The sequence below is a fragment of the Caloenas nicobarica genome, chromosome 11 (genome assembly GCF_036013445.1).
Source record: "Caloenas nicobarica isolate bCalNic1 chromosome 11, bCalNic1.hap1, whole genome shotgun sequence".
NCBI lineage: Eukaryota > Metazoa > Chordata > Aves > Columbiformes > Columbidae > Caloenas > Caloenas nicobarica.
Window position 1 is genome coordinate 5,199,795 of NC_088255.1, and position 27,720 is coordinate 5,227,514.

A 27,720-nucleotide genomic window follows, 5' to 3' on the forward strand; every position below is an offset into this window, starting at 1 on the left:
TCATGGTGTGGGAAGGTGGAGGGAATGGAAGAACTAGGCATGGACTTGGGAGAGAATCCTGATGCAAGAGGGTGTTTTCACTGTGCTGCAAGTGTGTTTGACCTCATTTGAGCTCAGTAAGATCACTGGGAGTGCCAGCAGGACAGTGCTGCCCCAGGTCAGCACCAGCAGCTTACCTGGCCTTGGCCCAGAGAAATGGCAGAGAGCTTTTGGGAGAACCTCATTTCTTCAGCAAACTTGTAGAGTTCGGCAGCTGGGTCAGTGCCTGGGGACAGCACAAACACCAGGGGGGTGGTGGCAGTGGACTCCTTGAAGACGACTGAGAGGTCAGAGGTCTGCAACACAGAATGTGGGTGAGAGCAGAGGGGCCACGGTGGCACCACGTGCAGCACCTCCTCATCCCCCTGTCCACCAGCTCCTCTCCAAGGCACCAGCGTGCTCTTGGGTGCTGAGGCCAGAAACACGTTCAATAAGGGCCTGGTACAGCTTTCCTCCAGCAGCAGCGGGGTCAGGGCAGTGACCGCTTTCCCACCTGTCAAACTCTTCCCCCATATGCCTGAACTACCTGCACCCTCCCAGTGCAGTTTAAGTGGTGGACCACAGGCAGGAGATCTGTTGACTAAGACGTGTTTCCCCAGCTGTGAGGACACTTGGTGTCCCCCTTCTCTGCAGATGGAGAGGCGGGAGCACTCTCACCGCAGCTGGAAAGTGCTGACGGCCCACTGACAGCAAGCCCCCTCACCCACTCCTGGCCCCACCAGCGCTTCCTTTTGGCTGGTTACCTGCGGCTCAATGAACCGCCGATCCAGTTTCAGCGCCACAAAGTCCTGCATGGCGTTGGTGACCTTATCTCCCCGCAGACACCGCAGAACCAGTAGCTTCTGGAATGCATCAAGCTCTGTCTCCCACTTCCCAGGCAGGGGCTGCCTGCAAAGCAATTAGGTGTGTTTTAGGAGGATGTGCCAGACTCTGCAGCTCCCCCGAGAAGCACCCAAGCTGCCTGCAAGCAGCCACTGGGGTTTCAAAAGGGACAAGAACGTTTCAGTCACTTTGCTGAGGTTGTTGTCAGTAGCTTTGAAATCATCAGCAAGGGACCAGAGCTGCTTCCACTGGGGAAGTGCCAAGTACTGCAGGGGGCACTTGCCTGTGAGGCTTGAGGCTGTCAAAAATGGCCCTGAACGCTGCAAGGTTGGCTGCAAAATCATCGGCAAAGCCAGAGAAGTTCTTCAGGTTGCTCAAGGCCAGGATGTTTCCCCATGCTCTCTCATTCAGCCAGCCTGGAGCTGGGTTCTCCTGCATCTCCTTTATGGTCCCTCCTGACAGCAGGTACCGCCATTCCTCCTGGGAACAAGACAGGACGTGGTGAGGGATCACAGCCTACCTACTCGGGCCTGAGGCACATGGGTTTGTGCTGTGTCCAAGTAAAATCCTGTAGTAACTTTCTGGCTGCGTCCCCTGCCAGGTGTGCGTGTTGAGGAGTAAATGAACTCAAGGGTCTTGTGAGACCAACATCACTGTTCAGCTGCCAGTAGCTTTCCTCTGTCTTCTAATCTCTGCTTGCTCCCTCTGAACTTGCTAACCTTTGCAGCAGTCTGGCAGCAAACCCACCCAAGCTGCCGGTGATTTAGGCTAGGCAGCTCTGCATAGACACAGGCAAAGGTCTGAGATCTGAGTGCAGAGAGAGGTCCCGGGTTTTCCCACCAGCCTGCCCCCAGCCCCAGGGAACAAGGCTCCTCTTCCACCCCAGCACACTATTCAAGGGGACTGAACAGGCTGGGCTTGAGTTGGTCTGACAGGATCCCATCACAGGATCAAGGTGATTTGCTCACCATATCGATCTGCCCATCATTCATCAGAATCCGGATGCAAACCAGGAAGGCAAACATGAGCTTGTGCTTCTCAAAGAGGCTACGGCACACATTGCTGTAGAGGCTGAAAGTGATGTAGTTGTTGATGTTCTCAATCCGGTCCTTCACAGTGTCTGAAAAAAAGGCAACAACCAGACAAGGGTGGTGGTTGCTGTGGGTGACGTGGAGGGTGCTCTCCCTGTCAGCTGTCGGTGCCTGGTGGAGGCACACTCGCACCCTGCCCGGGAAGAACAGAGGCTGCTCGCAAACACAGACTCGGCACAGAAACCCCTGTGAAAGCACACAGCTGTGAGACATGGCCCCAGCACTGGGAGGGTGTCCATGTGGCACCGCGGCAGCCTGCACAGCCCAGCCACCACCAGCCCGGCTGACACGGCGGGGAGAGCTGCCCCAGCCCGGCAGCAGCAGCCACGACCTGTGCGCGGAGGTGACCCCGTGACAAGCAGAGTCACGCTGTTACCAGGACAGCATGTACCATGAGTGTGCCCTGGCACTGACATCCCTCCTGCCCGGTCAGACAGGGCAGCAGAGGAGCAGTGGGGAAGAGAAGGGAGGGCTGGCTGCAACCAAACCTTCCCTTCCCTTGTGTGGGCACCACTCGGGGCAGCTCTGGGCTGTGCTGAGAGCCTACACGAGCAGGTGTGTTTGCTGTGACTCACAGATGTCCTGCCTTCTGCTGCCACCAAAACAGGAACACAGGGTAAGGAAGGGGACGGGACGGGGCTGTCCTGGGCATGCACCTGCTTTCTCGGAGTTACTGATCCCCATCAGGAAGATGTCGAGGAACCACTTGAGTGAGTACTGGTACATGGGGTCCACATTGGACAGGTCCGAGACACAAAAGTAGAGGATCTGCGAGCGGACGGCAACAGGCACATACTGCAGGCGGGTGATGTTGATGTCCTTCTCTGTCTGCTCCGCCACCATCACCTTGGCCTGGGGGACAGAGGATGTCATGGTTAGTGAAGTGCAGGCAGGGGACAGAGAGTTGCACAGGCAGAGCACCTCCATCTCTGACCTGGATCTCTCCCGCCTTGAGCTTGGATGCCTCCAGCACTTTGATGAGCTCCAAGTCATCTACAGGGTTTCCTTCAGAAGTGCTGAGCCGATACAGGATCTGGTCTTCTATCTTCTTCAGCTCCTGACGCATCTCAGCATTGCTAACGATGAGCTGGTTTCTAGCTGCTTCTAAGTCAGGCCGCTCTGCAGCCACCACTTGTCCCAGCAGTTGGTCTTCCAAGCCACTACAACAAAAGCCACGGAGGTGAGAGGGGGATAGAAGGCCCAAAAGCTTGAGGACCATGAGGAATGAGGCAGAGCAGGGTGGGCAGCTAATGGGGTAAGCGGGTACCTGGGCGAGAGGGTGAAGTTGATGAGGGTGAGCTTTGTGGAAACCTCCGGGCTGTAGTGAGGGTTGGGAAGGCTGGTGGTGATGTACATCTTGAAACTGTCATGGTAGGGGATCACTGTGTCCCCCAGCTTCAGCACCGTGCTGCCTTGCTGTTTGAAGGTCTGTACCGGAGACGGACAAATGCAGGAAGGCTGGGACGGCCACCTCTCATAATGAAAGGCATCCCGTGGTGCCCAGCGCTCTGTAGTGAGGAGAGAGTCTGCAGACTCTCTGGACAGAGGAGCTCAAAGCTACCCAGCAGACCCGAAGGCCTGAACCTGAAGGCCAAGGCAAAACACCTGTTGGCAGGAGAGCGGGGTGTGCGGGAGGCAACTGACACGTCAGAGCCCTTGCAAAGACCAATGAGTACACACCAGGCATCATCCCTGTCAGTGCTGCCTGTCCAGAGAGACCTGCAAAGCCACCCCGTCCCACCGCAGCCCAGCCAGACCCCGCTTCCAGCCCAGCCAGGAGCCCTCCTTGACAAAGTGAAACACAGAACCTGTTTCAGCAGGACAGGCTCAAGAGCTGGATCCAGCTCCTCGCCAACATTCTCCAGCAGGAAGGGCTTCCCAAAGGTAATGGCATTTTCCAGAGTGGAGAGGAAGTCTCGGTTGTTCAGTCTGGTCACCTCCAGGCCGTTCACTTTCTCCTGAAAGGCAGCAGGGGAGGACAAGGTACCTGCAGTGTCCTGCCCACCTTCACACCCAGCTCTGGTGTGTGGTACACCTCTCACTGGTGTACTGGGAGCAGTAGAAATAATGCACTTTCTTGCTCAGCTAGTTTTTGGCTACTTTGGCAAGCTTAGCCCACATCACCAGGCACTAGTGACAGCCCGAGGGGGCAGCAGGAAGGGGAAGAACGGGGGAGAAGCTCCTTCAGAGAGCCACACTACTGCCAAACCCTGCACAGGTAAGTCAGCTTGTTTGCCTGCAAAGTGAGAGCAGGTGGGTGGGAAAAATCCCTGGTGGGGCAAAACAGGAGCAGCTGCCTGAGCCTTCTGCCTGAGCCTTCAAAAGAGCAGTGGGTGCCTCTCTAAAGGAAGAGCAGAGATTGGGGTCTGTGTCCTCAGTGCTCTAGCAGCAGGGACTGTGCTTGCCAGTCAGGTAATGCCACCCTGATCCCTTCTGTTCTTGGGACCCTACAGGCTGTTGTGGGAGGTGCTGATGTTGTTCTGTATGTTTTAGGGTGTGGTGAAGGATGTAAGGCCTCCAGAACAGGAATCTGATGCCTAACTTGCTTATAGTTGGTCCCCTTCCTGCCCTGTGCTCATTTCCCCAAGCAGAGAAATCCACCTGATATTAACATAGATGGGGAGGCTGGGCTGGGACAGTGGTAGGTCTCACAGCTCTGGAGCCTAAAGCCCAAGGCTGTTCTGTGCAGTTCCTAACAGAAAACTGCTTCCACCATCCTGGCAGACCTCGCTTTCCTCCCCACAGCTCTTACCAGATTTTTGATCCACTTGTTTGCTTGTCCTTGGGGATCTATGTAGTGAGTCCAGCGCTGGGAGAATTGTGTTATTACTCCATTCTCCACAGAGAGGGTGTCATTGGGTAAGCCGGCAACCTAATGGGGCAGAAAAAGCTGTTGGGAACACCTGGCAGCACAAGACAGCTGATCAAAAAGAAGCCCTTGCTGCTCCAGCCCCTCCATGGTCCTGGTGTGGTGTCCACGGGATGGTGGTGAGGGTACCACTGATAGCAGCTGAGCCCAGAGCTGCAGCTCTGCCTGAAGCTGCTGAGTTAGGCTTGGGCAAGCTGTGGCCAGTGTTTTGCTCAAAGCCTGTGGTTTGTGAAGCGGAAACCTCGCAGGTTAAGGCTGATGCCCTCAGAGTTGCTGCCCTGGATGCTGTCAGGTCCTCTCCTGCTCATTGTGCAAGAAGCCCCAGCAGCAATTCTGGCTCTGTGGTGTGAAGGTACTTGGTCGTTACTGAGCTGTTTGGTTTGGGGTCTGTCCCCCCACTAGGTGATCTAGTGAGGGGGGAGCTGTTTCAGCCTTTGCCTGAGGCACCTTCAGCCTGAAGTGTCAGGTTTTTCAGCAACTTGCCTGCCAGGAGCGGATTTCCATGGGGTCTCCAAGGGTGCTAATCAGGTTCGGCTCCTCGGTGTGAGGAATGTTGTTTTCTGACACCTGCCTCATCCACTCCTCGCACAGCGCCACGCGGTACTGTCCCTGTCACGAGAAGCACCATCACAGCCTTTCTTTTAGCTGCACCTAGTCTGCTGTGAGCATCTAAACCCTCCTCTTTCCATTCAAATGGGACCCTCTGTGCCTCTGGTACAAATACAGAGATCCAGGTGGGACCTCGCACCCTTTTGCCCTGTTCCTTTCTCCCAGCAGAACCGGCCAGCAGCAGGTCAGGGGAGCAGAGCAGCTGAGTGAGCCCCTTGCAGGGAGCATTGTGCACTTACTGTGAAAGGGCCCAGGTAAGCCACACAGCCAGCTGCAACCAGCACATCCCCAGTGATGTTGTTGATCTTGTAATCCAGGCATTCGACAGTGTCCTGCCAGCGCACCTTCTCATCAGCTAGGCTGTTTATGAGCTGTGGGGTAAGTTGCACACATGAGAGCTGCTTAGTAGTCTAACCCTGTGTCCTGGACCTGGGTAATGCTGCAGGTGACCAGAGGTTGTAGTGTGGCCTCTGTCATATCCTGAGTTCTGTCCCCAGCTGTGAGCACTTAATTCTGGGATCACTGGGCTGCTCTCAGCTGTCCTGCACACTTGTAGCTGGCTGAAGAAGATGTGCACAGGAGGACAGCAGCTTTTCATACCAGTGCCTGGCTAGCTTAGCTTCCCCAGTATTGTGCTGCTGAGATCTGGCCAGGCAGCTCCAGCCTAGGATTGTCCTGAGTTGCAGGCACAGAGAGGTTTTCACCACTGCGCTCCTTGACCTGAAATCAGGTTGTCTCATGTAAGCAGGCAGAAACCAGCTCTGTCCCTTACCGTATCAGCGCGGACCAGCCTCTGCTGACACAGCTCGCACTTCATCTCTAGCTCCTCCTTCTTGGCTATGCAGTTCTTGTACTTGTCTTGCAGCATGGCAATGCCACCTTCCACCTCCTGCAGGCGTTGCTTGGCTTCATCAAGGACCTGCTGAGTGGCACGCAGGTCCTCTTCTGCCTCCTGCCAGGCTCGCTGGGGAGATGCACAAGGAAATGGTGGGTATGTTGTGTGTGTCACCAGGCTCTTCCCCAAAGCCAGAGACCTTGGAGCTGGTTTTCCATAAAAGCACTAGATGATACTGAGATCCTTCCCTGTGACAAAGGTTGACCTGTGTAACTCCAGGGGGATGTTCTGCAAGCTCAGCAATAAAAATAGGAGTGAGGAGGGCATTTCTGCAGAGCTCCTGAAAGCCTAGAGCCTGTGCCAGCTTACACAAGGTCAGGATGTGGCCCACTGGTGAAGAGGAAAAAAGGTTCCTCTGCTGGCACCAAAATAATAATAAATGGTTAGGCAAGGATTAAGGCTGAAACACTAGCGAGATGAGGAAATGCTTCTGTAAGTGCAGTTTCTGCTGAGCCTGGAACTCGGCACTAAGAACAAGGTATCACTTCTGTCCCAGCATTCTAAGCTGATTTTTGTTTGCTTATTTTTCTACTTTGTGATATTAATGCGTTTTGAGGCCTTGGTTCTGCTAAGTGTTGCTCTGAACATTGTGTCCTGACCTGCAGAACACGGTGACTCTGCAGAAGGGGGCTGCTAGTACTGCGTTCCCTAACACAACCGGGTCATGCTGCCTCTTACCCGCTTGGGCTCCACGGCCTTGGCCACAAAGTGGTACTTGTGCATGGCACGGACCCACTGGCAGATGGAGGTGCAAGCTTTGGAGACCTTGGCGATGGCAGCTGGCTGAAACTCTGGATTGTCAATGTAGGGCTGGATGGCCAAGATCACAGTTTCTGGAATATTGTCCTGCAAAGAACGGTGGGAGAGAATGGAGATTGGTGATGACTGTGCTAGAAATCTGACTGAGGAGGGTCTCAAAGGTCTTGGTGGCTGCAGCTTGGCCCAGGACCTGGTAGGGTGGTTCTGGCATCGCACTGGTGCAAGAGGAATCAAATTGCTGTGTGTTGAGGCCTGGGAGGCACAGCTGTGGGGTTGGGTAAATCCCTTCCCATGCTGCTTCCATCCAGCTCCTCCATGTGGAAAGAGCAGGGGGACAGAAGAGAACGACTTGTGTGTTTGGGTCCCCTTACACAAGGCAATGAAGTGCCACCAGCTGACATGAGGACTTCCAGGCCAAACACATCGTAATCCTCTGTGTTGCTGAAGGGTGTTGCCCACAAAGAGCTTTAAGCTTCATTGCTGTGAGAAGGATCTCTGTGAGGCAACACCTGAGCCCTGGTCTCCCTCTGCCACCACTTACCTTGTCGTACTTAAACAGGTTGTCCAGGAACTTCCCTGGGTCCTGGAGAAGGCCCCTGCCTGGCTCCCAGTAGTCATCCACCTTGGTGCCAAGCTTTTCTCCTGGCACCTTTTTGGGCTTGACTCCTTTCATAATGCAGACAGCTTCAATCACCAACTTCACACCGGGGGGAGGCCGCTGCATTGCTCGCACCTTCAAAACACAAATGGAGACAGTGGGTTGGCTTGGTTCTTGGGGAGATGTGGTGCTCGTCCCTCAGCTGACCTGGGCAGATGGGGGCAGACACAGGACATTTAGAGGATGCAATGCACAGGCAGAAAGGGCAGAGGCATCTGAAGGGAAAGCTGGTTATCAGAAAGGGCGTGGAGCGAACTACAGGTAGGCTGAAAGAGCCGTCCCTGATGCTGAGCCAGGTGTGTTTTGCAGACTGAAGATGTCTTGGCAAAGGAGCTGGATCTGTGTGGCCCTGGGGAGGAGGCTGGATGGGAACGGGGCACAGACAGGCTTTTTCCCCTGCTCTGAGGGCTCTCTTATCTTGTACCCCACTGTAGCAATGCTTCAGCCCATGAGCTGCTCTTAGCCCTTGTGGAGGGACTGCTTGAGTCTCTCCTAAAGCAGGCAGCTAGGAGTGCTGCTGCAGCACCCTCGAGATGGCTGTGGGTGTCAGGACCCTTAAGGATGACTCCTTTATCCCTTCTAGTGCTGACCACCCTTGCCATGCTCAGCCAGGGACACTCTGAGGCCTCTCCACCAGACACAGTCAATGGAGGGGCAGAGTTTGTGGCGACGCTGAGGCTGTTCTACCCCCATGCAGACAGCCTCTGTGAGAAGGACTTTGACTGGCTCTTTGACTGCCCTCAGACAAAGCAGTTCCTCGACTGGTTCTGCCGCACAGTGAGTGAGGAGAACGTGCTGAGCCCGGCCGAGGTGGAAGCCTACGAGGCCCTGCTGGCTGCAGGCAAGCCCATTCTGGAAGGCGATGCCCTCGAGCAGGCATTGCAGACCTGCCTCCAGGTGCCACAGCTCCCAGGCACGATACCAGAGGACGAGGAGGCCCTGCGACAGGAGCTTCAAGAGCTGAAGGACTATCGTGACCGACTGCTCTGGCGGCACAACAAGCTGCAGGTTTTGACAGCCAATCTGCAGCGGGAGCTGAGGTATTTAGAGGAGGAGGAGAAAGTGGTGCAGCAGGACTTGAAGAAGGCTCAGGCGGACCTGGAAGTGGAGATCTTCCAAACGAGTGCTGTTCTGCGCCAGATCAGCAAGGCTGCAAAGCAGCTGGCAGAGTGGTATGAGGGGAAGGGCCGGCCACCAGCACTGATGTGTGAGATGGATCTCGGCCCCTACATGGAGCTAGAACAACAGGCCACTGATGCGTTTCAGAGGTTCATCCAGCAGGTCCTACCGGGGAGCGTCCAGGCTTCAGATGTTCAGGGAGCAAGTGCACAGGGAGAAAGCAGCCTGAAGGAAAGGCTGGAGGCTGGGACACAGATGGACTCAGACTGGGAAATACTGGAAGGAACAAGAGGAGCTCCTTATCAAGAGTATGCAAAGACACCATGGCCGGCGGCACCAGCAAGCCAGGGAATGCTGGTCCAAGGCTCGAGGGCAGAGCTGCTATCTGAGGGCAGGAATGGGAGAGAGGTGTTGAGCATGGAGGATGATGAGGAGAGAGATGGCAGCCAAGAAGCCACAGAGACAATGGACACTAAGCAAACAATAATTCCAAAAAGCCTTGGGACTGATGGAGATGAGCTACTGCAAGACCAAGAAAGCTACTGGAAGGAGCTGAGCCAAATAGAGAAAGCACGTATCTGTGCCCAGAGGGAGGTTATTGTCATGTCAGCAAAAGTGGAGGGCAACTGTGCTGCACTGGAGTGGGTCCAGAGGACTCTGGAAGCTCTCGAGGAGAACCAGGTAGGGCCAGTGCTTCCTTTCCTCCACCACCCTCCGCAGCAGGGTTTGCCTGCGCTGTGGCAGTCCCTCCTCCTGTCCAATGCTGGAGCACAGCTGACATGGCAGGAGGGGCTGGTAGAGCTAGCAATGCACCTTGACACCAGCCTGTCTTGTCATCCCCCTGCACAGCATGCCGTCAAGGCAGAGCTCCTGTGTCAGGCTGCCGCGCTTGAGAAGCAGCTTCGTGCCCAGCGCTGCGACATTATGGAGACCCTGACCCACCAGCTGCCACCCCTGCTGAGGGCAGAGGCCCGTCTCTCCTGCCTGCCCGTCCTGCAGAGGCAGCTCAGCCTGGAAGATGCCCGTCTGCAGGACATCGAGGGGAGGCAGCAGAAGGCGGCTGCGTGGCTGGCGAGCCAGCACAGCCGCCTGGATCTGCTGGAGCTCCAGCTGAAACGAGAGAGAAAGCAGCTGGACCAGAGGGCTGCTCAGCTGGGGGAGATGGCAACTGCTATGAGGGAAGCCCAGAACAGGCTGCAGGAGCAGCAGGAATACTTCAGAAATGCCATCTCCTCCCAGAACAGTTGTCCACGCACATGGATAGACCCCAAAGACCTCTCTGCTGTACGGTAAGGGCCTGTGTGTGTGTGTGTGCAAGAGGAACAAACCAGACATGGAGGAGGTGGCATGGGAAGGGAAGAGGCATGCAGCAGACCCAAGCTACCAGACGGTCTAGCAGTGCTCTTCTGCCAGTGCAGAGCCACCTCAACTCCACAGTGGTGTGAAATTCCCCAGAAGATGGCATCTGCTTCTTCCTGGGTGGCTAGGGCTGATGCAGCAAAGCATGGGCTTGGAGAAGAGAATGAGTACAGAGAACAGAGGGTGTGAAGGTGGACATTGTAGAGGCATGTGTTCAGCCATGGAGAAGGAGAGCTGGGCCAGAAGGAAGCACAAAGTCCTTGGAGCAAGAGCTTTCTCTGGTTGAGTGTCCTGCACTGGCAGGCTTCTCAGTCCTCCCTGCCCAGCCCTGGAGCAGCTGGTGCTGGTGTCCACCAGCAAGGAGTCCCTGACTGGCTCCTGAGCCAGCCTGGCCCTTTATGTTGCTGTTCCCAGACCTCAGGACATGGGCTGCTCACCAGGAGTGGCTGTCCTCTCTTCATTGCCCCACAGCTGCTTACATCCCAGTCCCACAGTGCACAATGTCCCCTGGGCACTGCTCTCTCTCAGCACTGGCACACCGCTCACGCCGCTGACTGGCTGTCTCCTCCTGCAGGCTCTGGGACATGCTGGTGGGGCAAGATCAGAAGGAGCAGCTCTTCCGTAGCTATGAAACCTTGGCAGCCCAGTGCTCCCAGCTGGTTCAGGACCAGAGGGTGCTGGAAGCACAGCTGGCAGCTCCTATGTCCCAGCTCCCTGCCCTGGAGTCCTTCACAGAGGCGCTCTACCGGCTGCTGTACAACAGCTCCAACGAGCTGCAGCTCTCCTCTCCGGTAAGCAAGCACTCCTGCTGCACTGGGCCTTGCTGGGTGTCACAGGCCTGGGAGCCAGAGCCCTCTGTGCCATCCTCCCGGGGTACAGGGGCAGAACTTACAGCCTCTCAGCCCACAGGGGGAGAGGAGGTTGACCCGATTCTTGCCTTGTCTCAGAAGATGTCCAGTGAGGCTGAGGGACAAAGGTGATTCTCACCATGTTTCACATACACTAAATATAGAGATTGGGGTGCCTTGGCCCAGTAAGCTGTGTCTGTTCCTTGGACTGGTGTGTCTGGAGGCCAGAGCCAGGTGGGCAGTTTGTTTCTGGTGGGCTGAGCTGTTCCATGGGTGGGAGGAAATCCCCCTCTTTCTGCATGTTCACATGTGTTTGGGCTCTGCCCCTCAGGAGATCACCAAGCTGATGCAGCAACTGAGCACCATGCAGGACAACCTCTGCCAAATGCTGGTAGACCTCCTGAGTGACTTGAAGGTCAAGCGCAGAGCTCTGGAGAGCCCTCTCCTGCAGACAGAGCGCAACCTTTATGTGTATTTTTACTGCAATGAGGATCGGCTGAGAGAGGTGGTGGAAGAGCTGGAGAAGCAGGTATCAGCTTTCTCTGAAGGGCCAATAACAGAGCAACCCTATGAAAAGGAGTAGGTCAAATGGATGCTTGCTCCCTGCCATGTGGTGTCCCCTTTTGGTTGGGCTGGGTCATAATCCTGGACTATGGGAAAAGTCTTGTGGTCCTGGCTCCTGTGACAGGTTACTTGGGTCATGGCCCAGCAGCTGGGCTTAAAAGCAGCAGGGAGCTTATTCCTTAAATGAAGAGTCTCTTGAAGCTGCTGGGTGGGTTAGATGGTATGTAAGAAATTAGTGCACCTTGTGAGTTGGCATTGGAAGCCTTGCATAGACAGGAGACTCTTCATGCCAGCTCTACAAGAGGAAGGGTGCTGGGGGCAAGGGGACTGACACTGTCTGTGTCTTTCCCCACCTGCTGGGGAAAGGAGTTTTGTATGTTTTGTGGGAAATTAAAAGGTCTGTTATGCACAAATGCAGCGCGATAAGCCTGTCCCTCCCCTCCACAGCTGTTACGCCCTGTGTGGCAAAGTCTTGTACTTGCTGAGTACCTCTCTTGGCTACAGGCTGTGACACTCGCCAGGCTCAGAATCACTCTCCTTTCTCTGACTGTCCTATTTCAAGCCAGTATTCCTTCAAGTTAGCCCACCAGCCATTGCCTCTTTCTCTTCTCTGCCTGTGGTGAATCCCCTTTCAAAAGAGCCTGCTGGTTCAGACAGCATGCTGCCAGGTCTGTCCCAACGCTCGGGGTTGCACTGTGGACCCTCATGGACAAGCACTGTGGGGCGAGCTCCCCTCAACACCCTCTCGGGCACAATTTGGGAACAACATGTAGGAACACCCAGGAGCCCATTGCTGCCTCTCTGCCCTTCAAAACTCTTTGCTTGTGAAGCTGAGAAGCTGCATGGGCAGCTGCCCACTGTGTGAGCTCCGGGGGATGGACAGAGATGCTGGAAAAGGTTGAGAATGCTGCAAGCCTATAGAAGGGTTATTGCTGCAAAGTGAGTGGCTGTCCAGGACCAGACCCAGCTCCTACCACCTTCCTCCTTGACCCAGTTACCTCTGTAACATCATTTTTTTTGAGGTTCCTCAGGCTGGCAAGAGCAGCGTCCAGGGCTGGGAGGGCTTCAGCCAAGTCCTTCTGAGCATCATCAGCAATGGCTTGAGCTGCCTGAGCTTTGGCATTGGCCTTCATCTCCTCAGCTTGCACAGCGGTTCTTGTCTTTTCAGCCACAGCTGTGTCCACCTGCAACATCAGACAGCCTCAGAAGTGTGCTGGAGCCAGAGCACCCCTTGGGCTTGGCTCAGCCTTGCTAGGTAAGGATTACAGCTGTCCTAGAAGGCTGTGTGTCTTCTTCCAGCAGAGACATGCTGGGGCCTAGCTGCAGGAGAGGATCACCTTTCTGCATCATGCTGGCAGGAGCATTTTGTCAGCCTGTAGAGATCATCCACAAGCTCCAGCTCTGGCTGTGTCTCTGTCCTGCAGGAATTAGCTGCTCTACCCATTTTTCCTTTTAGCATAGGGAAAGGGTGCACAGGGGTGCAAAGAGTAGGAGTAACGAGATATGTTGAGGGTTTTGTTTCTAAAACTCTCACTTCTGTCTATCCCAGGGTTAAAACTCTACCAGGAGGTGTCAAGGGGATGTGGAATATAGCCAATTTTTTTTTTTTTTTTTCCTGTGAGTGGATCAGGCCACCTCCCCAAAGCTATGTGGGAAGACAAGAGATTGCAGACACTTTCCCTTTAGCATGCAGAGCTGTATGATGTTAGTGTCTGTTCCCTCTGTCTCAGTCTGGCCATCCTGCAGTAGGAGATAGGCAGAAAAGAACACAAGGAGGAGGAAAGGCAGTCACAGCCAGCAGAGGACAGTTCTTCTGCACTGGCACAAGTGACTGTGTGTGATGCTCCCTGAGGTGTGGGCTAGCAGCAGCAGGCTGCCGCTGGACCAGTTCCCTGGGGATGGGATGTGGGGGAACGACCCCTTTTGGCAACAATAGCCTGGGCTTAGAGCTGCTCAGGCGACCCCAGCAGTGGTACCTGCAGTTGCTCCATTGTTGCCTCTGTGTCCTTGGCTGCCTGTGCCAGGAGAGGGCGGGCGGACTCCAGCTCCTCCTGCATCCTCGCTACATCCTCTGCTGTTTGCAGGAGCTGTGGGAGCAGAGCAGAGTGAGAGCACAGGCAGCAGCCACAGAAAGCCCCAGGAAAGGGCTGTGCTGCCCTAGGGGGTGCTCCCTGCCCTGGGTTGGGCTCTACGAAGCAGGTACTGCCCTGGTCCCTGCTTAAGCAACAAGCTGGTGCTGTGCTTGTGAACAGCAGTGCCTAATGGTGCCTGCATGATGGGCATTACTTTGTAAGCTCATGGCAATCAGCCAGCAGAACAATGTTGCTGTTATAGGGCTTTCCATTAAAAGGTTAATAAGAAACACCCTGAGAGGTTTGTGGTCCCTGAATACCATAATTCTTTTAGAGCTGTTACAGACCTTCAGAAAGACTGGCCCTGGCAGAAGGCATAGTTCTCATTTGCTTTAGCATGGGTTTTCTCCTGTTACACAGGAGATGTGTAGGGCATCTCACTGCATCTCTCCAGCTATAAATACACTGCTCAGAGCAGGTAAGGGGGGGGTCCAAACCTCTCCTGGGTGTGAGGGACAAACCTTGTCCAGGCCCCCTTTCATCCTCTTCTTGGCTGTCTTCAGTTCCTGTTTCTTCTTTCCCATCAGGGAACTGAAGGTGCTGAGGAACTCGAGGTAGCTCTTGGGAGTGACATAATTGTGTCTGCCCAGCTCTGCTAGGTACATCTGACACTTCTTTGCCACGCTCTGATGGATTTCTACACACACTTGAACCTATGAGGTGAAAGGAAAGAAACAATCTTATTCAGTACTGAATGTGTGGTGGGCAAGTCAGTGTGATGCCCACAGAGAGTACAAGGCATGTGCATGTCCAGAGAGCCTGAAGTACACAGTCACAGCAGAGCTTCAGTACCACACAGAGACAGGGTGACAAATGGACGTGGCCACTTCAAGGCATACAAAAACTAACCGGTTCTCTATTTGAATGACCCTGCCATGAAACACTTCTGCTACAGGGTAGGACCTTTCTGCAGGTGTGTCCTGCACCCATTGTCTGTGTATCTAGAGACACAGCACATTCTGCACACGAGAACTGTGTTTTGTGTGTGGCACCTACCATCCCATCGATGTCTTCAGTACTGGCACCGAGATGTGGGATCTCATGCAAGACGGAGGAGGCAACAGACTGCAGGGCTTCTGCAGGCCACTTGTTAAACCAGTCGATGGTACAGCAGTTCACGAGAGAGGGGAACTGTCTCAAGCGTGCACGGAAGACTTCTCCAATAGGGCTGAGGGAAAGACATCCAGAAAAGAGAGAACTATCTATAGATGCAAGGATAAAACAGCTTTCCTACTTCCCTAGAACCATTCTGAACTCTTACAGAGGAAGAAGGAAGGGAATATACCTCAGGAAAAAGCAGGGAGGGAAACAGGGAATGAAAGTTCTGTGCATGTTGCACCTCACTCCTTGGAAGTCCTGGGGATATACTGGAATTATTAAGATGGTTGTGGGATGATGTCTTCTGAGTCCCTCCCTAGGGAGAACACTTGAAGGGTAAGAAGTAAATGTGATCTGAAGTCTAGTTTAAGCAGGCGAATGCAGAGATTGCACCACCAGACCAAAATCAGGACCCCAGTTCTTCCACTGGTACTTGCACTGAGAATGCCCTGCACCTTCTGGCAGCCCTCCTGCAAACAAGCAAGCAAGCTGCTCATGGACTGTGCACTAGATTAATGAGTAAACATGGTGCCACTGAGCTCCCAGTTCAAGCAGGATATTTTTGTAACAAACAGCTCAACGGTGCATGAAGGAGGAGGAAGCTTGTATTTAATCTGGATCACATATAATTATTTTCCGAAACTTTTCAAACTTCATCTTGAAACCAGCAAAGTGTAAAAAAACAGTCTGCAGTCCTATGGGAAGGTGGTATGCAAACCTTCTCCTCCAAAGTCAGGGGCTTGGAAACAAAGGTCCCATGACAAAGTGATGCAAGGCAAAGGCCAAGGAGGGAATAATTAACATTAACAGGGTGGAGTCCTATCCCTGAACTGTACCTCATGCACAGGACCATGTGCATGTTGCTGTAAACCCGTCTGGTGTATGCAGCCATCAGATTTGCCTTGGTGGGCTGCTGTCCTAGATCTCGAACAACAGGCTTCATAGCTGTCATGATCTTTTCTTCATCATCGAGGCTGTAAATATTGGGAATGTCACCTGAGTTGAGCAGGTTGTTGATATCCTCAAGGAAGGATTCACTTTTTATCTAAGTAGATGATAGCGAAGGAAAAAAAAAAAAAAGCAGTTTCTTAAGTCATAAAATAGTCATGTCTCCTCCACATGCCATGGGGATCACTTCTAGGTAAATCTAGCCCTCAGCCTCTGCTATAAGAAATCACTTCTGTGATCTCTCAGATCCAGTAAAGCATACTCTGACCTTGCCCAGCATTTCCAATGGAACAGCCATGTTCAGCCAGTTCAGGGGTGGGGTGTGTGTCTGAGAACAAGTCTCCTGCCCATTCACTATCTCCTTACAGACAAATTGCACTCAGGGCGTCGCTTGCTGACGCGCAGGGGGATTGGACTAGATGATCTTTCGAGGTCCCTTCCAATCCCTAACATTCTGTGATTCTGTGACTCTGCAACCAGACCCCAGGCACCAGGTTGCTCTGGGTCTTCATTCTTCCAGCACAGAACACTTTGCTATTAGGTTAAAGCTCATCGATGTGGGAGACAAGAGTAATTGTAGGGATGTGTCAGAGTCTGTGGGATGATCTCCCTGCAGAGCTACACTCACCTCTCCACCTTTGCTAAATCAGAAATACACAGCATCCATCTACTTGAGTAAATGCACCCTCCCACGCCCCGCTTCTCCCAGATATGCTTCTCACTGCAGGGATGAGGATGCAAGAACAAGCAGCATTTGACAGATGCTCATCTCACTGCTGAGGGCACTGCCAGAAGGGCCTTCATTCCTGTGCTAATGAAGGCAGTGAAAAAGCCTGTGGGGAACATAACCATGAATTCCAGAAGTTGGCCTAGTCATTAGCAAGTTACAGTTTACAGTAACAAGCCAACATTATCCTGTGGAACCAGCAGGCATAAGGCCCTAAATCTACTGGTATCTTTGAAAAGAAAGAGAATGATGTTGTTTAGGACTTCTAGCATCAGTATTCAGCATAGTGCTTAGCTTCAGGCAGCTGGGTCTCAAAGCTTCCATTCCACCAAACCCTTGGATGGAGCAGAAAGAGGCTTTCCTGAGCAACGCAAGAATCAGCCCACCCACACACAGCTCTACAGTCCCTCTAGCAACAGATGCTCCACCTTTAGTTTCCCTGCAGCTCTTTTGTAAGATGATGAAGGTGGGCTACTAAAGAAATACAAGTTATGCCTGGTTTGTACCAAGATTCTCAACCCTCTTTAGGGGGATTTATTGAGCATAGAGAGGTGTTTCTGAGTCCTTTTTAGATGGAGTCCACCATGCTAATACTGTTGTACCTGTGTGTCTACGAACAGGAATGTCTTGGGCAGACTTTGAATGCCTGCCTTCATCATGATCTTCCTCACGTCATCTCGCCATTCAGTCATGCCGTAATTTTTGGACAGTTCGATCTGGAAACACTCATAATCTGCCCTAAAGGAAAGAAAAGCCTGTGGAGTTACATCGAATTAAAATCTCCTCCTTCATCAATCCTGAGCATGTGTCGTGGACTCAAGGGGAAAAGTCTCAAGCAAGTTGTTTTCCTGCAATGAGTCCTGAGCACACGCCTGTCCTTGTGCGTGTTCAGCCACCAACCCAAGACCATGTTTTACTCAAAGCAGAGATATCTGAGCTAGAAACCGGGAGTACAACTGCATGAGCTCACAGAATCACAGCGCTTCTTGAGCCCAGTGCCTCAGTGTGCAGAGAGCAACTGAACGTGGGTTTTTTTGTGATGCTGACCCCAGAGGCTGCTGCCCCTGGGAACCATGGCTGCATTTCCCAGGATCACACCACATATTCAGAGCTGGAAGAATTTGCTTCCCAGCCTAGTTCCCTGGCCCTTCACGTTTCCCCCTTGAGTTCTCTTGGCTCTCAAGACTCATGGGTCCTACTTGCCAGGCTACCAGTGTCACTTGATCGCTTGTAACTAGTAACTCTTGTCTTTGTGTTCCTGCTGCCCAGCTTCCAGGAAAGATTTTTCTAGTGTAGATGTGCACATTAACTAAGCCCTAGCTCTTGAGAGCTCTGAAGAGTCAGCAACCAGTAAAACATGTAACCAGTAGCAGGAAGGGCAGGAAAAGAGATTCTGCTGCACAATATATGCACAGGAGCACGTTACTTACATGTGAGATGCCAGCCTGGTGAGAGACTGCCTCCCACTTCCCCCAACACCCAGGAGAAGAGCATTCCCTGGAGCCTGCCGCAGGATCCGGCTGATTCGGCAGATGTGCTGTATCGCATCCATGAAGAGCACAAGCTTCAGCTCTGGGGTATTGCTCTGATTGTACTCCTCCAGGTAATCCTCAATCACCGCCTTCAGCTGTGGGCACAAACAGTCAATTGTGGCTACCAGAGAAAAGCTGGAAGGCAGAGCTGGGTGCTCAGCAGGGTCTGGGAGCAGCTGCTGGCGAGGAGGTGATGGGTCTCCTTGCTCCATGCTCTTAGAGGAGCTGGGTTGAATTCAGTGAGCGGTGGTGGCAGGAGCTGCTGAACGGTGACCTTTAACTCAGGCAAGTGACTAAGGTCTGCTGCTCCCAACAGTGCTGTTTGTCCAGAGAAACAGCAAGGCATAGTTAAAAATAAAATAGCTTATGGTGGCCTGACCCATGCTGTTTCAGGGCTTCCCTCTGAGAGAGCTTCCTCACTCTATAGCTGACCAGCGCCTGCTGCCGCATCAGGATCCTGGCTGGAAAGGGCAGGTTCTGGAAGAAAACCCTGCTGGCTGTGGATGAGCAGAAAAGCACGCTCTCCTCACAGTCCAGCCATTACACAGAACAGCACAGGAACAGTCTCTCCTGCCCTTTCCAGGGCTCTCGTCAACAGCACCCTCAGACGAGAGCATGAGATGAAGTACGAAGACATATGGGATTTGGTCCTACCCCCTTAGCAACCTCACTATGAACCTGAGCGAGCAACATCAGCCGGAATTCCTACAGCGCCGACATCCCTGCTGATGCGCTAAAGTCCTGCGCCCATCAGTGGATAGTGCAGCGGTTTGGTAAGCCTGGCTGCCTCAGCCCTGCTCACCTCGGTGGGGGACAGGCCTACCCACTTTGTGCAAGAGATTGGAAAGCTCAGTTAATTACCAGTCCCTGCCACACAGCTATCACAAAAGGAGAGACAACAGGATAATCACCTGTTTCTGATAATGAGTGCAAACCACACTGCTCATTGCCTTTGCTTAATTATCACTACCAAAATACTCACAGTATCTTCTCCAACAGGGAATCTGGCAGTAACATTAATTACTTGTAAAGGTCAATTGTGAAGTCTTTAACGGCAAAAGTAGTATTGTTTGGGGGCAATGTGCCATTTCTTTCCAGTAAATTTCACTTTTCAGTCCCAAGTGCAGCTCACTTGGGAGATTTGGCATAGCAGGCTGCCTCCAGGATAGCAATGCGGAGACAGCTTGTTCCACCTCAACGTCCCATCGCACCAAATGCAGCCACCATCCATATCTGGGGTAGGATTTCACAGGAGAGCCCTTGCAGGGTTTGTGATTCCAGACACCTTCAATTCAAGCAGCCCCGTGGTTACTATTAATGGTCTTCTTTTGTTTGCAGAAGACTTGGAAGATGTGAACATAGCTCACATCATCATGATTCTCTGGGTCCTTACCTTTTCCTGGCTGTCGATTGCTTCATACTGTTTGACAATGGCATCTGGCTCCATGAAGTCCCCAAACAGAACTGGCTGAGAGGGGACAACCTCCTCAAAAGTGGTGTCGAAATCCTCCATCATACTCTTCATCAGGTTGTCAAACCAGGTCCGGTCCTCCTTGCTGACCAGGCGATCGCAGAAGACCCGGCAGCTCTCGTGGTACCACAGTCTCAGCAGCTGCAGTTTGTTCTGGCAGGAAATCCCAGCAAAACACCCCCATGAGAGAAGCAGAGAAGTATTAAGAGCTTGACTGTCAGGAAAGCTGGTTCCTGCCCGGCATGTGGCCAGCTCCACTCCTGCTAGTAGCAGCTGGAGCGGAGAAAACTGGGTGGAGGAAGCTGCATTCCCTTCTCCTCTCAAAAACAACCCCTCTCAAAACAGCTGCTTTGCAGAGAGCTCATTACAGCTTCAGCTAATCCCCCCTTTATTTGTCCATATGTCAGGCTTTCTTTAAGAGACTTAAATTTCATGTTGTTTGTCCTTATCTTCCTCCAGTTTATTTTTTACTGTTTTCAGAAGTTCTTATGTTTTTTTGGAAAGATCCTTTCATTCAGGTGTAGCACAGAACTAGGGTCCAAAGTACTTGTTGTGATAAGTCAATCCCTGCTGGCTAGGCTGGAGCCAGAGCAAGGTCCTCAGGAGAGCTGAAGGGGCACAAGACTCCATTGCTACAAGCTGGTAACAGGACAATGCCTCTGTCCCGACATGGTCCCCTGTCTGGTCCCCTATGGCTCCATCCAGCCCTGAATGGACAGGCTGTGTCATATTGACTCCCTGTGGCCACTCATCTGCTTCCACGCCAAGGAAGGGCTGGGGTGGTGGAGGGGGGTCTCTTTACTACTGGTACTTGGCAATATCACCAAAGAGAAGGCCACCACATTCATTGAACTGTACCAAAATGTAGCTTCAACAAGCAATTGAGGCCTGTTTGCAGGCCTGTCAATGAGGCTTGAACTGGAACTATTCTGGTCTTCCCCAGGGTGCACGGCTGTGCTGATGGGAGGACTCACCTCCACCTTGCCAGGCTCGGCCATGAGCATGCCCTGGAACACCTTAGAGAGGTCTCTCAGGTTGAAGGTGTAATGTGACTTTGCTGGTGTAGGCAGCAGCTGGGATGTGATGGTCAAATACACACCAATAGTGGCATCAACCAAGGGCTCATTCAAGTCTTTGACTGCAACTGCTTCTGCTGCAGAGATAGAGAAAGGTGAAGATGATGCCAAGGTAGTGACTCCGGGTTGAGAAGGTCCTACCAGTGCAGATGGGTGGCACTGAGTGCCAGAGGTGTCACTAGGACTTGGCCAAGAACACACTTTTCTTCTGTTTTCTTATGCAGAGACTGCGTGGGGACCTGACCAAGCACCTGTTCACTGCAGCGGACAGTTTGCCAATGGGTTTCCAACCCAAGGGAAGCAAATGTGGGAAGAGAACGTATCACGACAATTCTGCAGTGTTAAGACTTCGTGCACCTCAAGGGGAGAGGAGACGCTGCCAGACTGGTAGTTGGTGCCTACCTGAAATACAGGCAGGTTTTCCTTCTCCCTTCTTATAGTCCTCCCTCAGTGGAGTCTCACCTGCTTTTAAGCTAGAAGGTGTGAGTGTCCTCTTAGCTAAACCACCCTGCAATCCATTGAGCTCAGCAAATGCAAAGCCACTGAGGAATAACTTCTTATGCAACAGTCTGATAAGATTTAAACATACCTGCCAGTTTTAAGCAAATAAACTACTTCTTATATTTTTTTTCCAATCCAAATCATTATAAACACTCCTCTGATACCGTAGCATTTTATTTTTTTTTTGCATTATTTCCAAAATTCTTTACTTTTTTAAAAATATGGCTAGATGCTTCAGTGTGCCCCTGAGCTCATAGTCAGGTACTGATTTCTGTGAATATTGCAAGCACTCAGAGAGCTAGGCTTTGCTTTTCTCATAGCTCGCTATTCTCACTCCTTCCTACCAGCAGATTTGCAGATGAGGGCACATTTGCAAAGATGATCCTAAATTCCCACCCTGTCAAATATAAGAGCACTCATTTAACTCCAATGAACCCTTTTTTCTGGGTGGCTGCAGCACCACGCTTAGAGCCTCCCTGCTCAGCTGTCCACAGGCTGCAGCAGATGGAAAGTAACAGAAGGCTCTGCTTCCACAGAAGGCTGTTGTCTGGGCAAGTGTCTGTCTGCTGAAAGGACAGGTAAGCTACACCATGCTGTGCCCATCAGCTTGTTCTGTTCACAGTCTCTCACATCTTTCTGCTCTTACTTACGCACTGGCTCTCTGTGACTTCTTTCTCCTAGGAGTCCATCTAGAAGAAGACAAAAACCCTGAGTTACCACTTTACTTGCTGAGGTGAAGGATATCTGCAACACCCATCACAAACAAAATCCTCTTTGAAAGGCCTAGGCTATGGGACAGCTTATGAAACTGTGACGGCCAAAGCTGAAGTTTGCTGATTTGCACCAGCAGAGTTTGGCCCTGAGACTATTTGCTAAGATTCAAACAACGCTTTCCAAAAAGCATCTTCAAAAAAACTAATGCAAGTTCCAGCTACCAAAAATTTTATCAGATCATCAATATTAATCCCTCCCTTCCAACCTCTATTATCATCGGGTTGACTTGTAACATCAGGAGAAGGTGGCAGTTGTCTGCAGAACGTACCCATCCAGCAGCCAAGGATGGTGGAGAAGATAGCCTTCTTGCTGCTGTCTTCCATCTCTGTGAAGGACAGGTAGTTGAAGTGGCGGGTGAAGCGTGGGGTGACAGCATTCCTTCCTCCTCCAGGAGGTCCCATGGCACAGACAAAATTGATATCTACCAGCCTCTTAAAGGTAACTTGAAGCGTGGAAAATCAGGAATTAATGCCAAGTTATAGCTAAAACCCCTTGCCACACATCTCCACAGCAGGTATGCACATCTATCAACAGGCCAACTTTTGCCATGAGTACTGAGCAAATAATTTGGGTCGTACCGATCTGTTTCCTGTCGTACCAGCCCCCGTGGTCCATCCACTGCCGCAGCAGCTCGATGGGTGGCTGAGCACCATATGTCTCCAACATAGGCATGTTCAAGTCATCAATAAAAAATATGAAGTACCGCCCAATTGGAGGCCCGAACATACCCTTCCTCCTGTAAGGACAGAAGCCACATAAGGACGTGGGAAAACTCCTATTGCAGTGTAACTCCTAACTTGACCCAAAAGCAGTTTTTTCTCCAGAGGCTTCCTGGGTCAGCAGTTTCAGCCATCCTTGCACTTACACTCCATATACCCCTTTATATGGGCCTTTGCACAGAAAAGTTCCAGCACAACATTTGAGGCACTGGCTTCTTTCCAAACACGAGTGAAGTTTTGTCTACTAATGCACAATATCAATGAATATACAGGTGCAAATAAAAGCAAAGCTTGAGCCTGTAAACCTTTTGGAAACTTCAAATCAGCAGCTGACCAGGGACGAAAACGGGAAGCTGCTAACCATGGGAGGTGGGATTTGGGGTCAGCAGCCACATGTTCTCCCCTCATCAGTTTCTATAAAGATCCCACACCAGGGTTTGTAAACACCTGCACTGTGAAACGTAGTATTTCTGGAATAACTAGAATTGGAGCAACTTTTACAGACCCTCACTAATCCTTCTTACTTTCTTGCCACTGTATCAAGTTATTACTGGCTCACACAAGCCCAGCTCAGATTTGTTGTGTTTCCTATTTTTTTCCCATAGCTGTATGTACTTGGGACCTCTTCAGGTCTTGCCATGAAACTAACTGGCCAAGTTGATAGAAACACTGAGCTCAGGGATACTGCCTTTGCAAACACAGAAAGGAAACTTGCCTCTTATCCAGTTTGCTGTCAATGAGATCCTGGGTTTGGTTGGCAGAGGTGCGTGCCGAAAACATCAGGAAGTGGGTGACATATCTGGGAGGCAAGTTCTTCAAAAGCTTGTCTGTAATTGTGAGAGTCTTCCCTGTGCCAGTGGGACCAATGCAGAGAACCTAGAAGCACAAGCAGACAGTCTGCATTTCCCAGCTCTCTGACATTCGCTGCAGGAAATGCAGGTTACTCCTCACTTAGGCATTCAAAGGCTGGGGGAGGCCAGAAGGCTCGTTGCTTCAGTAGGGACATCTGTTCAAGGTAACAGATCTCTTGGCGTGGAAGCAATCCAACCAGAGAAGTATAAATGGAACCACAGGGAACAGGTAAAGAGGGATGGTGATGGGCTATCCAGCAATCGATGCATTTTGGTTGAATAACTGAGTGTTCATACTCCTTTGGGGCACTGGCATGGTGCCTGGGGACTGAACGGAGAACTCCTGTTGCTTAGGCACAGCTTTTGAGCAGAGACATACAAATCCATAAGAGTGGGAAGTAATCTCAAAGTATCAGGTAGCTGTTAGGTTCTGACTGCACTGGGAGAAGAAAAGGTGCCCCTGTTGAAGAGAACAAGTTTGAAGAAAAAAATCAAAGACAAGGTTGGGCACGTACTGGCTTACGGTTGGTGAGCAAAAGCCCCAGCAGATGGGCCACTCGGACTGTGTTCATCGTGGGCACAATAATGTCACAGAAGTTGGTATCAGGAACCATGGTGAACTTTGCCGTAGGGTCCAGCCACGGCTCCCAGCACACCTGAAAGGTATGGGGCTGTTTAGAGGGGGTGCTTGCATCTATCCCCTATGGGAATACAAGACCAGTATTTCTGCTGAGTTTTCCCCACCACTGCTCCTTGTGTAGTAGTTCAGATTCCGATGAGGAATTGAGCTTTCCAGAACCCCTGTCTACTCTTGCCACCTCTACCTTTCTGCACAGTAATGCTGTGAGTGCCTGACTCACTTCCTTCAGGAGGGAGGTAGCCCAAGAGTTAGAGATCATTGCCCCAGCAGCAACATATCTGCCTTCTGATCTGAGAACTGGGATCAAAGGGTTACGGAGCACTTGTGACCTTTCCAGGAATGGGAATTCTGTCCCAAGCTGACCTACCCTATAAATGTCCCCACAGCAGAGGACAAAGAGGGCTTAGCTTGGATCCTATCTTCATATCTGCTGCCATCGCCAGACTAACCTCCCAGAGCCCACTACACAAGCGAGATAGAGGTTTTTATCAGGGATGTGCTGGAGAACACTGAGAAAATGCGCATTCCTGAGCACCCCATGTGACCTTCCCACAGAGTCAACACTGGCAGCTTCTGCTAAGCATCTGACGCTCACGTAGGGCTCTTTACTTAGCTCTGACTCCAATTTCAGGAAGGGGAAGCATTTTTCCTCCTTTTTTTTTTTTTTGTCTTTCAGCCTAGGGGCTGGTGACTGTCAGTCAGATGGGCCTTGCATGCCCTACTGCTCTGCTATCCCCCGTGAAAAAGATGGCATATTTGTCTGCCTTGCTCCTCCTCCAGACTGCTGCACACAGCTCTTGAGCTGTTGTGCACTGCTTTCTGACAAAGGCAGACCTTTCCATCTGAGCTTCTCCCTGTCCTCCTCTGGCAGCCACACTTGTAGAACCCTCTCACTTTCCTGAGCACTGGCAGAGGCACTCAGGTCTGAACTGACCAGCCTTTGGCTCAGATTCAAAAAATCTGCTTCATAACCCTGAGGGCAAGAAACTGCTTTCTTCCTTCAACGAAAAGCTTCATTTCATTTTAAACATTCTTACTTGGTTCCTATAGCCCTTTCTTATTTACCCTTGATGAGAAAATCCTACCAAATCTGGCAGGACTGTGTTGCTTCCTGATCCCTCCTTGCAAATTTCCCAGCTTGGGGTTGAAAGTGAAATATTTTACCTCCTTAATGACCTCCTCATCCAGATCTTCTTCAGGACTGCTAAGCCCAGCATCGTACAGTTTATAGTCATAAACCAGTCCTTCTTCTGGGAAAAGTAACTGGATCTGTGGGAATAAAGCTGGGGTGAACTTGGCTGCCACGGCAAATTCACAGGAGGATCTGCCCTACTGCAAGGAAGAGTTTACTAACAGGATGCTGCCTAAAACAGGGGCGTCAGGTCTCTCTCCCAGATCTTCTAGCTCCAGGAGGGCCTTGAAGTTCGAAGCAGACCTGTTACACCAGATCCCAAGAAGCAGCCCATCCAAAGCCTCCAGACATTCAAGAAGTTCTGATACCCATTCCTTATTACCAGTTCCTCTATAATAAGAGAGGATCTGCTTTTCCTTTACCCACCTTTTCCTTTGCCATCTTCTCTCTCAGCCACAAGCTGAAGGCCGTGCGATCTTGGGAGTCTCCAGTAGCACCCACGCTCCAGATCAAGGCAAATATAAACCAGGGTTCAATCAGCTCTCCAATACGAGCTATCTTCTCCTGGGGAATCCTCCTAACTCCCTGGGAACCAGACAAAAGCAGAAGTAAAATTCTCAGGCATAGTTAAGGTACACAAAAAACAGACTCTTCTTAATGTGCTCATAATTTTGCTTGGCTTCTATGTAGCTTTTTCTAGCCAGTTTTTCACAGGCCTTGTTAATGCATTCTGTGGATTAAAGCTTGCTGTTTCGTTGGTGTACTTGCGAGACTCCCCTTGCTGAACTAATGTCACTCGACAGAAGCTTGGGAGAAGAATATAGTCTTTGGTTTTTAAATTTGAAAATTGTCCAGCCTTCTTCAATACTAATTCTCAAAAGACCTGCAATCTGAAGTGCATCACTGCTTAGCTCTGATCTTTGCTTTCTACTCATTTTTAAATTCCCTCTGCTACAAATAAAAGCAAACTTCTTCCCTCCAGCCTGGTAGGCAGGGAGTTTATCTTTTGCTCTTTCAGTGGGCAAAGCATCACTCTTCCAGGTTTGCCTGTGCTTGGCAGGATGCTGTATTGCCTTTTGCCATGTAGATGAACTACAGTCTGACCTTTCTGCACCAACATTTCCTTCTGCAGTGACTAACCCTCTGCATGACTTACTGCCCTTAAGAGTTACAGGTGCACACCAAGTGACAGCAGCAAAATCCTACCTCACCAGGAACGAAAGGCTGAAACAAACATTCCAAGAGCACGAGGAGGCTCCTTGTGAGGTTACCATCTGTTGAGGCTGTTATCTCCTTCACAAACCGCCGGACAAAGCCAATGGCATCCTGTAAGGAGAGGAAGGAACAGCTCACTGTCACCATCCAACACACCTGACTTTGCTTTTACCTTCCAGAGTTCTGGTTTCTCCTCACTTCCCTGCAGGCTACATTTAGCAGGGAGGGTGTGACTGAGAATGCTGCATCCTGAGTACCAGCATATTGACTGGAGAAAAGTAAGTCAAACAACTTGGTTCAGGCTTAGCCGCAAGAGACCTCTAGGCCTGCCTTTTGGTTCTGTGCAACAGTGACGTGCATCTTGTGCCATCGCTGCTGTTAAATGGTTTGCTCCCTTCAGACCTTTCTTCATGTTCAGGGATAGATGCCCCATCCCTGGAGACATCCCAGGCCAGGCTGGACTGGGCTCTGAGCAACCTGATCTGGGTGAAGATGTCCCTGCTCATGGCAGGGGTGGGACTGGATGAGCTTTGAAGGTTCCTTCCAACCCAAACTGTGCTATGATTCTATGATCTTTACTTTGCAGCTCTGGGCTATTCATTATAATAGTGGCGCAGGAGATGAGTAGAAATGACCAGACTTGCTCTTACAACTTCTCCCCTGGAATAACTCTATTTTCAGCAATGGCTTTGCACCAGGGATGATTTTGTCCAGAAGATAATTTTAAAAGGAAATAAAACAAACTATAATGGCCAACAAGACTAAGTCACATCTGTAGTGATCAGTGATCTTTTAAACCCATGAAATTCACAGGACAGTTTGTATACTGGTAGTCTGGAGTGTTCCCACAATGGCATTTAAATCCAGGCTTTGACAAGTCTGGGCTGGCTGATATCTGAGCTGACAAGCTCCAAGCCATGGAAAGGCTGGAACAGCATAGTAGCTCACCTTGAGGAACCTCTTGAAGAGAGATGCTAGCTGCTTTGAGAAGGGCTCTATGACGCCTGGGATTTTTTGCAGCCAGCACTCGATGAAGGGCTCCAGCCCCAAGATGCTGGGTTCCAGGTAAACCATGCCACAGCGGGAGACTGTGGCAGGGGAAGCAACAGACAGATCCTGGACTTCAAACATCATGGTCATGCTCTGGAAATTGCAAAAGGAGAGAAAGGAGGATAAGGACTTGATCACTTCTGATATATCTTTCAGTATAATTTGGTGAAGCTGAAATCTTTCCCTCTGTTACAGGAGCCCTCTTTTTATTGTGTTTGTGCA

General features: G+C 51.4%; 2 protein-coding genes across 2 annotated transcripts in view; one reads left to right on the forward strand and one right to left on the reverse strand.

Annotated features, from left to right (window-relative positions):
- The window catches only part of DNAH1 (dynein axonemal heavy chain 1), a 69,896-nt gene that overhangs the window by 4,939 nt on the left and 37,237 nt on the right, over window positions 1–27,720 (reverse strand). Inside the window, exons 37-68 of the mRNA XM_065642266.1 lie at window positions 27,397–27,591; window positions 26,440–26,559; window positions 25,660–25,818; window positions 25,266–25,370; window positions 23,977–24,117; window positions 23,326–23,486; window positions 22,470–22,627; window positions 22,160–22,333; window positions 21,768–21,806; window positions 20,515–20,693; window positions 19,463–19,693; window positions 17,968–18,164; window positions 17,140–17,275; window positions 15,699–15,907; window positions 14,761–14,932; window positions 14,226–14,417; window positions 13,609–13,719; window positions 12,631–12,816; window positions 7,626–7,817; window positions 7,004–7,171; window positions 6,203–6,394; window positions 5,670–5,801; window positions 5,305–5,430; window positions 4,705–4,824; window positions 3,761–3,910; window positions 3,220–3,380; window positions 2,887–3,112; window positions 2,609–2,804; window positions 1,830–1,981; window positions 1,141–1,341; window positions 783–923; window positions 177–335 (exon numbers count right to left, since the gene is read on the reverse strand). Of these exons, the coding sequence (XP_065498338.1) occupies window positions 177–335; window positions 783–923; window positions 1,141–1,341; window positions 1,830–1,981; window positions 2,609–2,804; window positions 2,887–3,112; window positions 3,220–3,380; window positions 3,761–3,910; window positions 4,705–4,824; window positions 5,305–5,430; window positions 5,670–5,801; window positions 6,203–6,394; window positions 7,004–7,171; window positions 7,626–7,817; window positions 12,631–12,816; window positions 13,609–13,719; window positions 14,226–14,417; window positions 14,761–14,932; window positions 15,699–15,907; window positions 17,140–17,275; window positions 17,968–18,164; window positions 19,463–19,693; window positions 20,515–20,693; window positions 21,768–21,806; window positions 22,160–22,333; window positions 22,470–22,627; window positions 23,326–23,486; window positions 23,977–24,117; window positions 25,266–25,370; window positions 25,660–25,818; window positions 26,440–26,559; window positions 27,397–27,591 (5,181 nt within the window). The remainder of the gene's footprint in view (window positions 1–176; window positions 336–782; window positions 924–1,140; window positions 1,342–1,829; window positions 1,982–2,608; window positions 2,805–2,886; window positions 3,113–3,219; window positions 3,381–3,760; window positions 3,911–4,704; window positions 4,825–5,304; window positions 5,431–5,669; window positions 5,802–6,202; window positions 6,395–7,003; window positions 7,172–7,625; window positions 7,818–12,630; window positions 12,817–13,608; window positions 13,720–14,225; window positions 14,418–14,760; window positions 14,933–15,698; window positions 15,908–17,139; window positions 17,276–17,967; window positions 18,165–19,462; window positions 19,694–20,514; window positions 20,694–21,767; window positions 21,807–22,159; window positions 22,334–22,469; window positions 22,628–23,325; window positions 23,487–23,976; window positions 24,118–25,265; window positions 25,371–25,659; window positions 25,819–26,439; window positions 26,560–27,396; window positions 27,592–27,720) is intronic.
- On the forward strand, window positions 8,343–11,651 carry LOC135992940 (HAUS augmin-like complex subunit 3). The gene is made up of 4 exons (XM_065642442.1): window positions 8,343–9,542; window positions 9,711–10,150; window positions 10,795–11,011; window positions 11,400–11,651. The coding sequence occupies exons 1-4, from the start codon at window positions 8,343–8,345 to the stop codon at window positions 11,649–11,651; spliced, it is 2,109 nt and encodes a 702-aa protein (XP_065498514.1).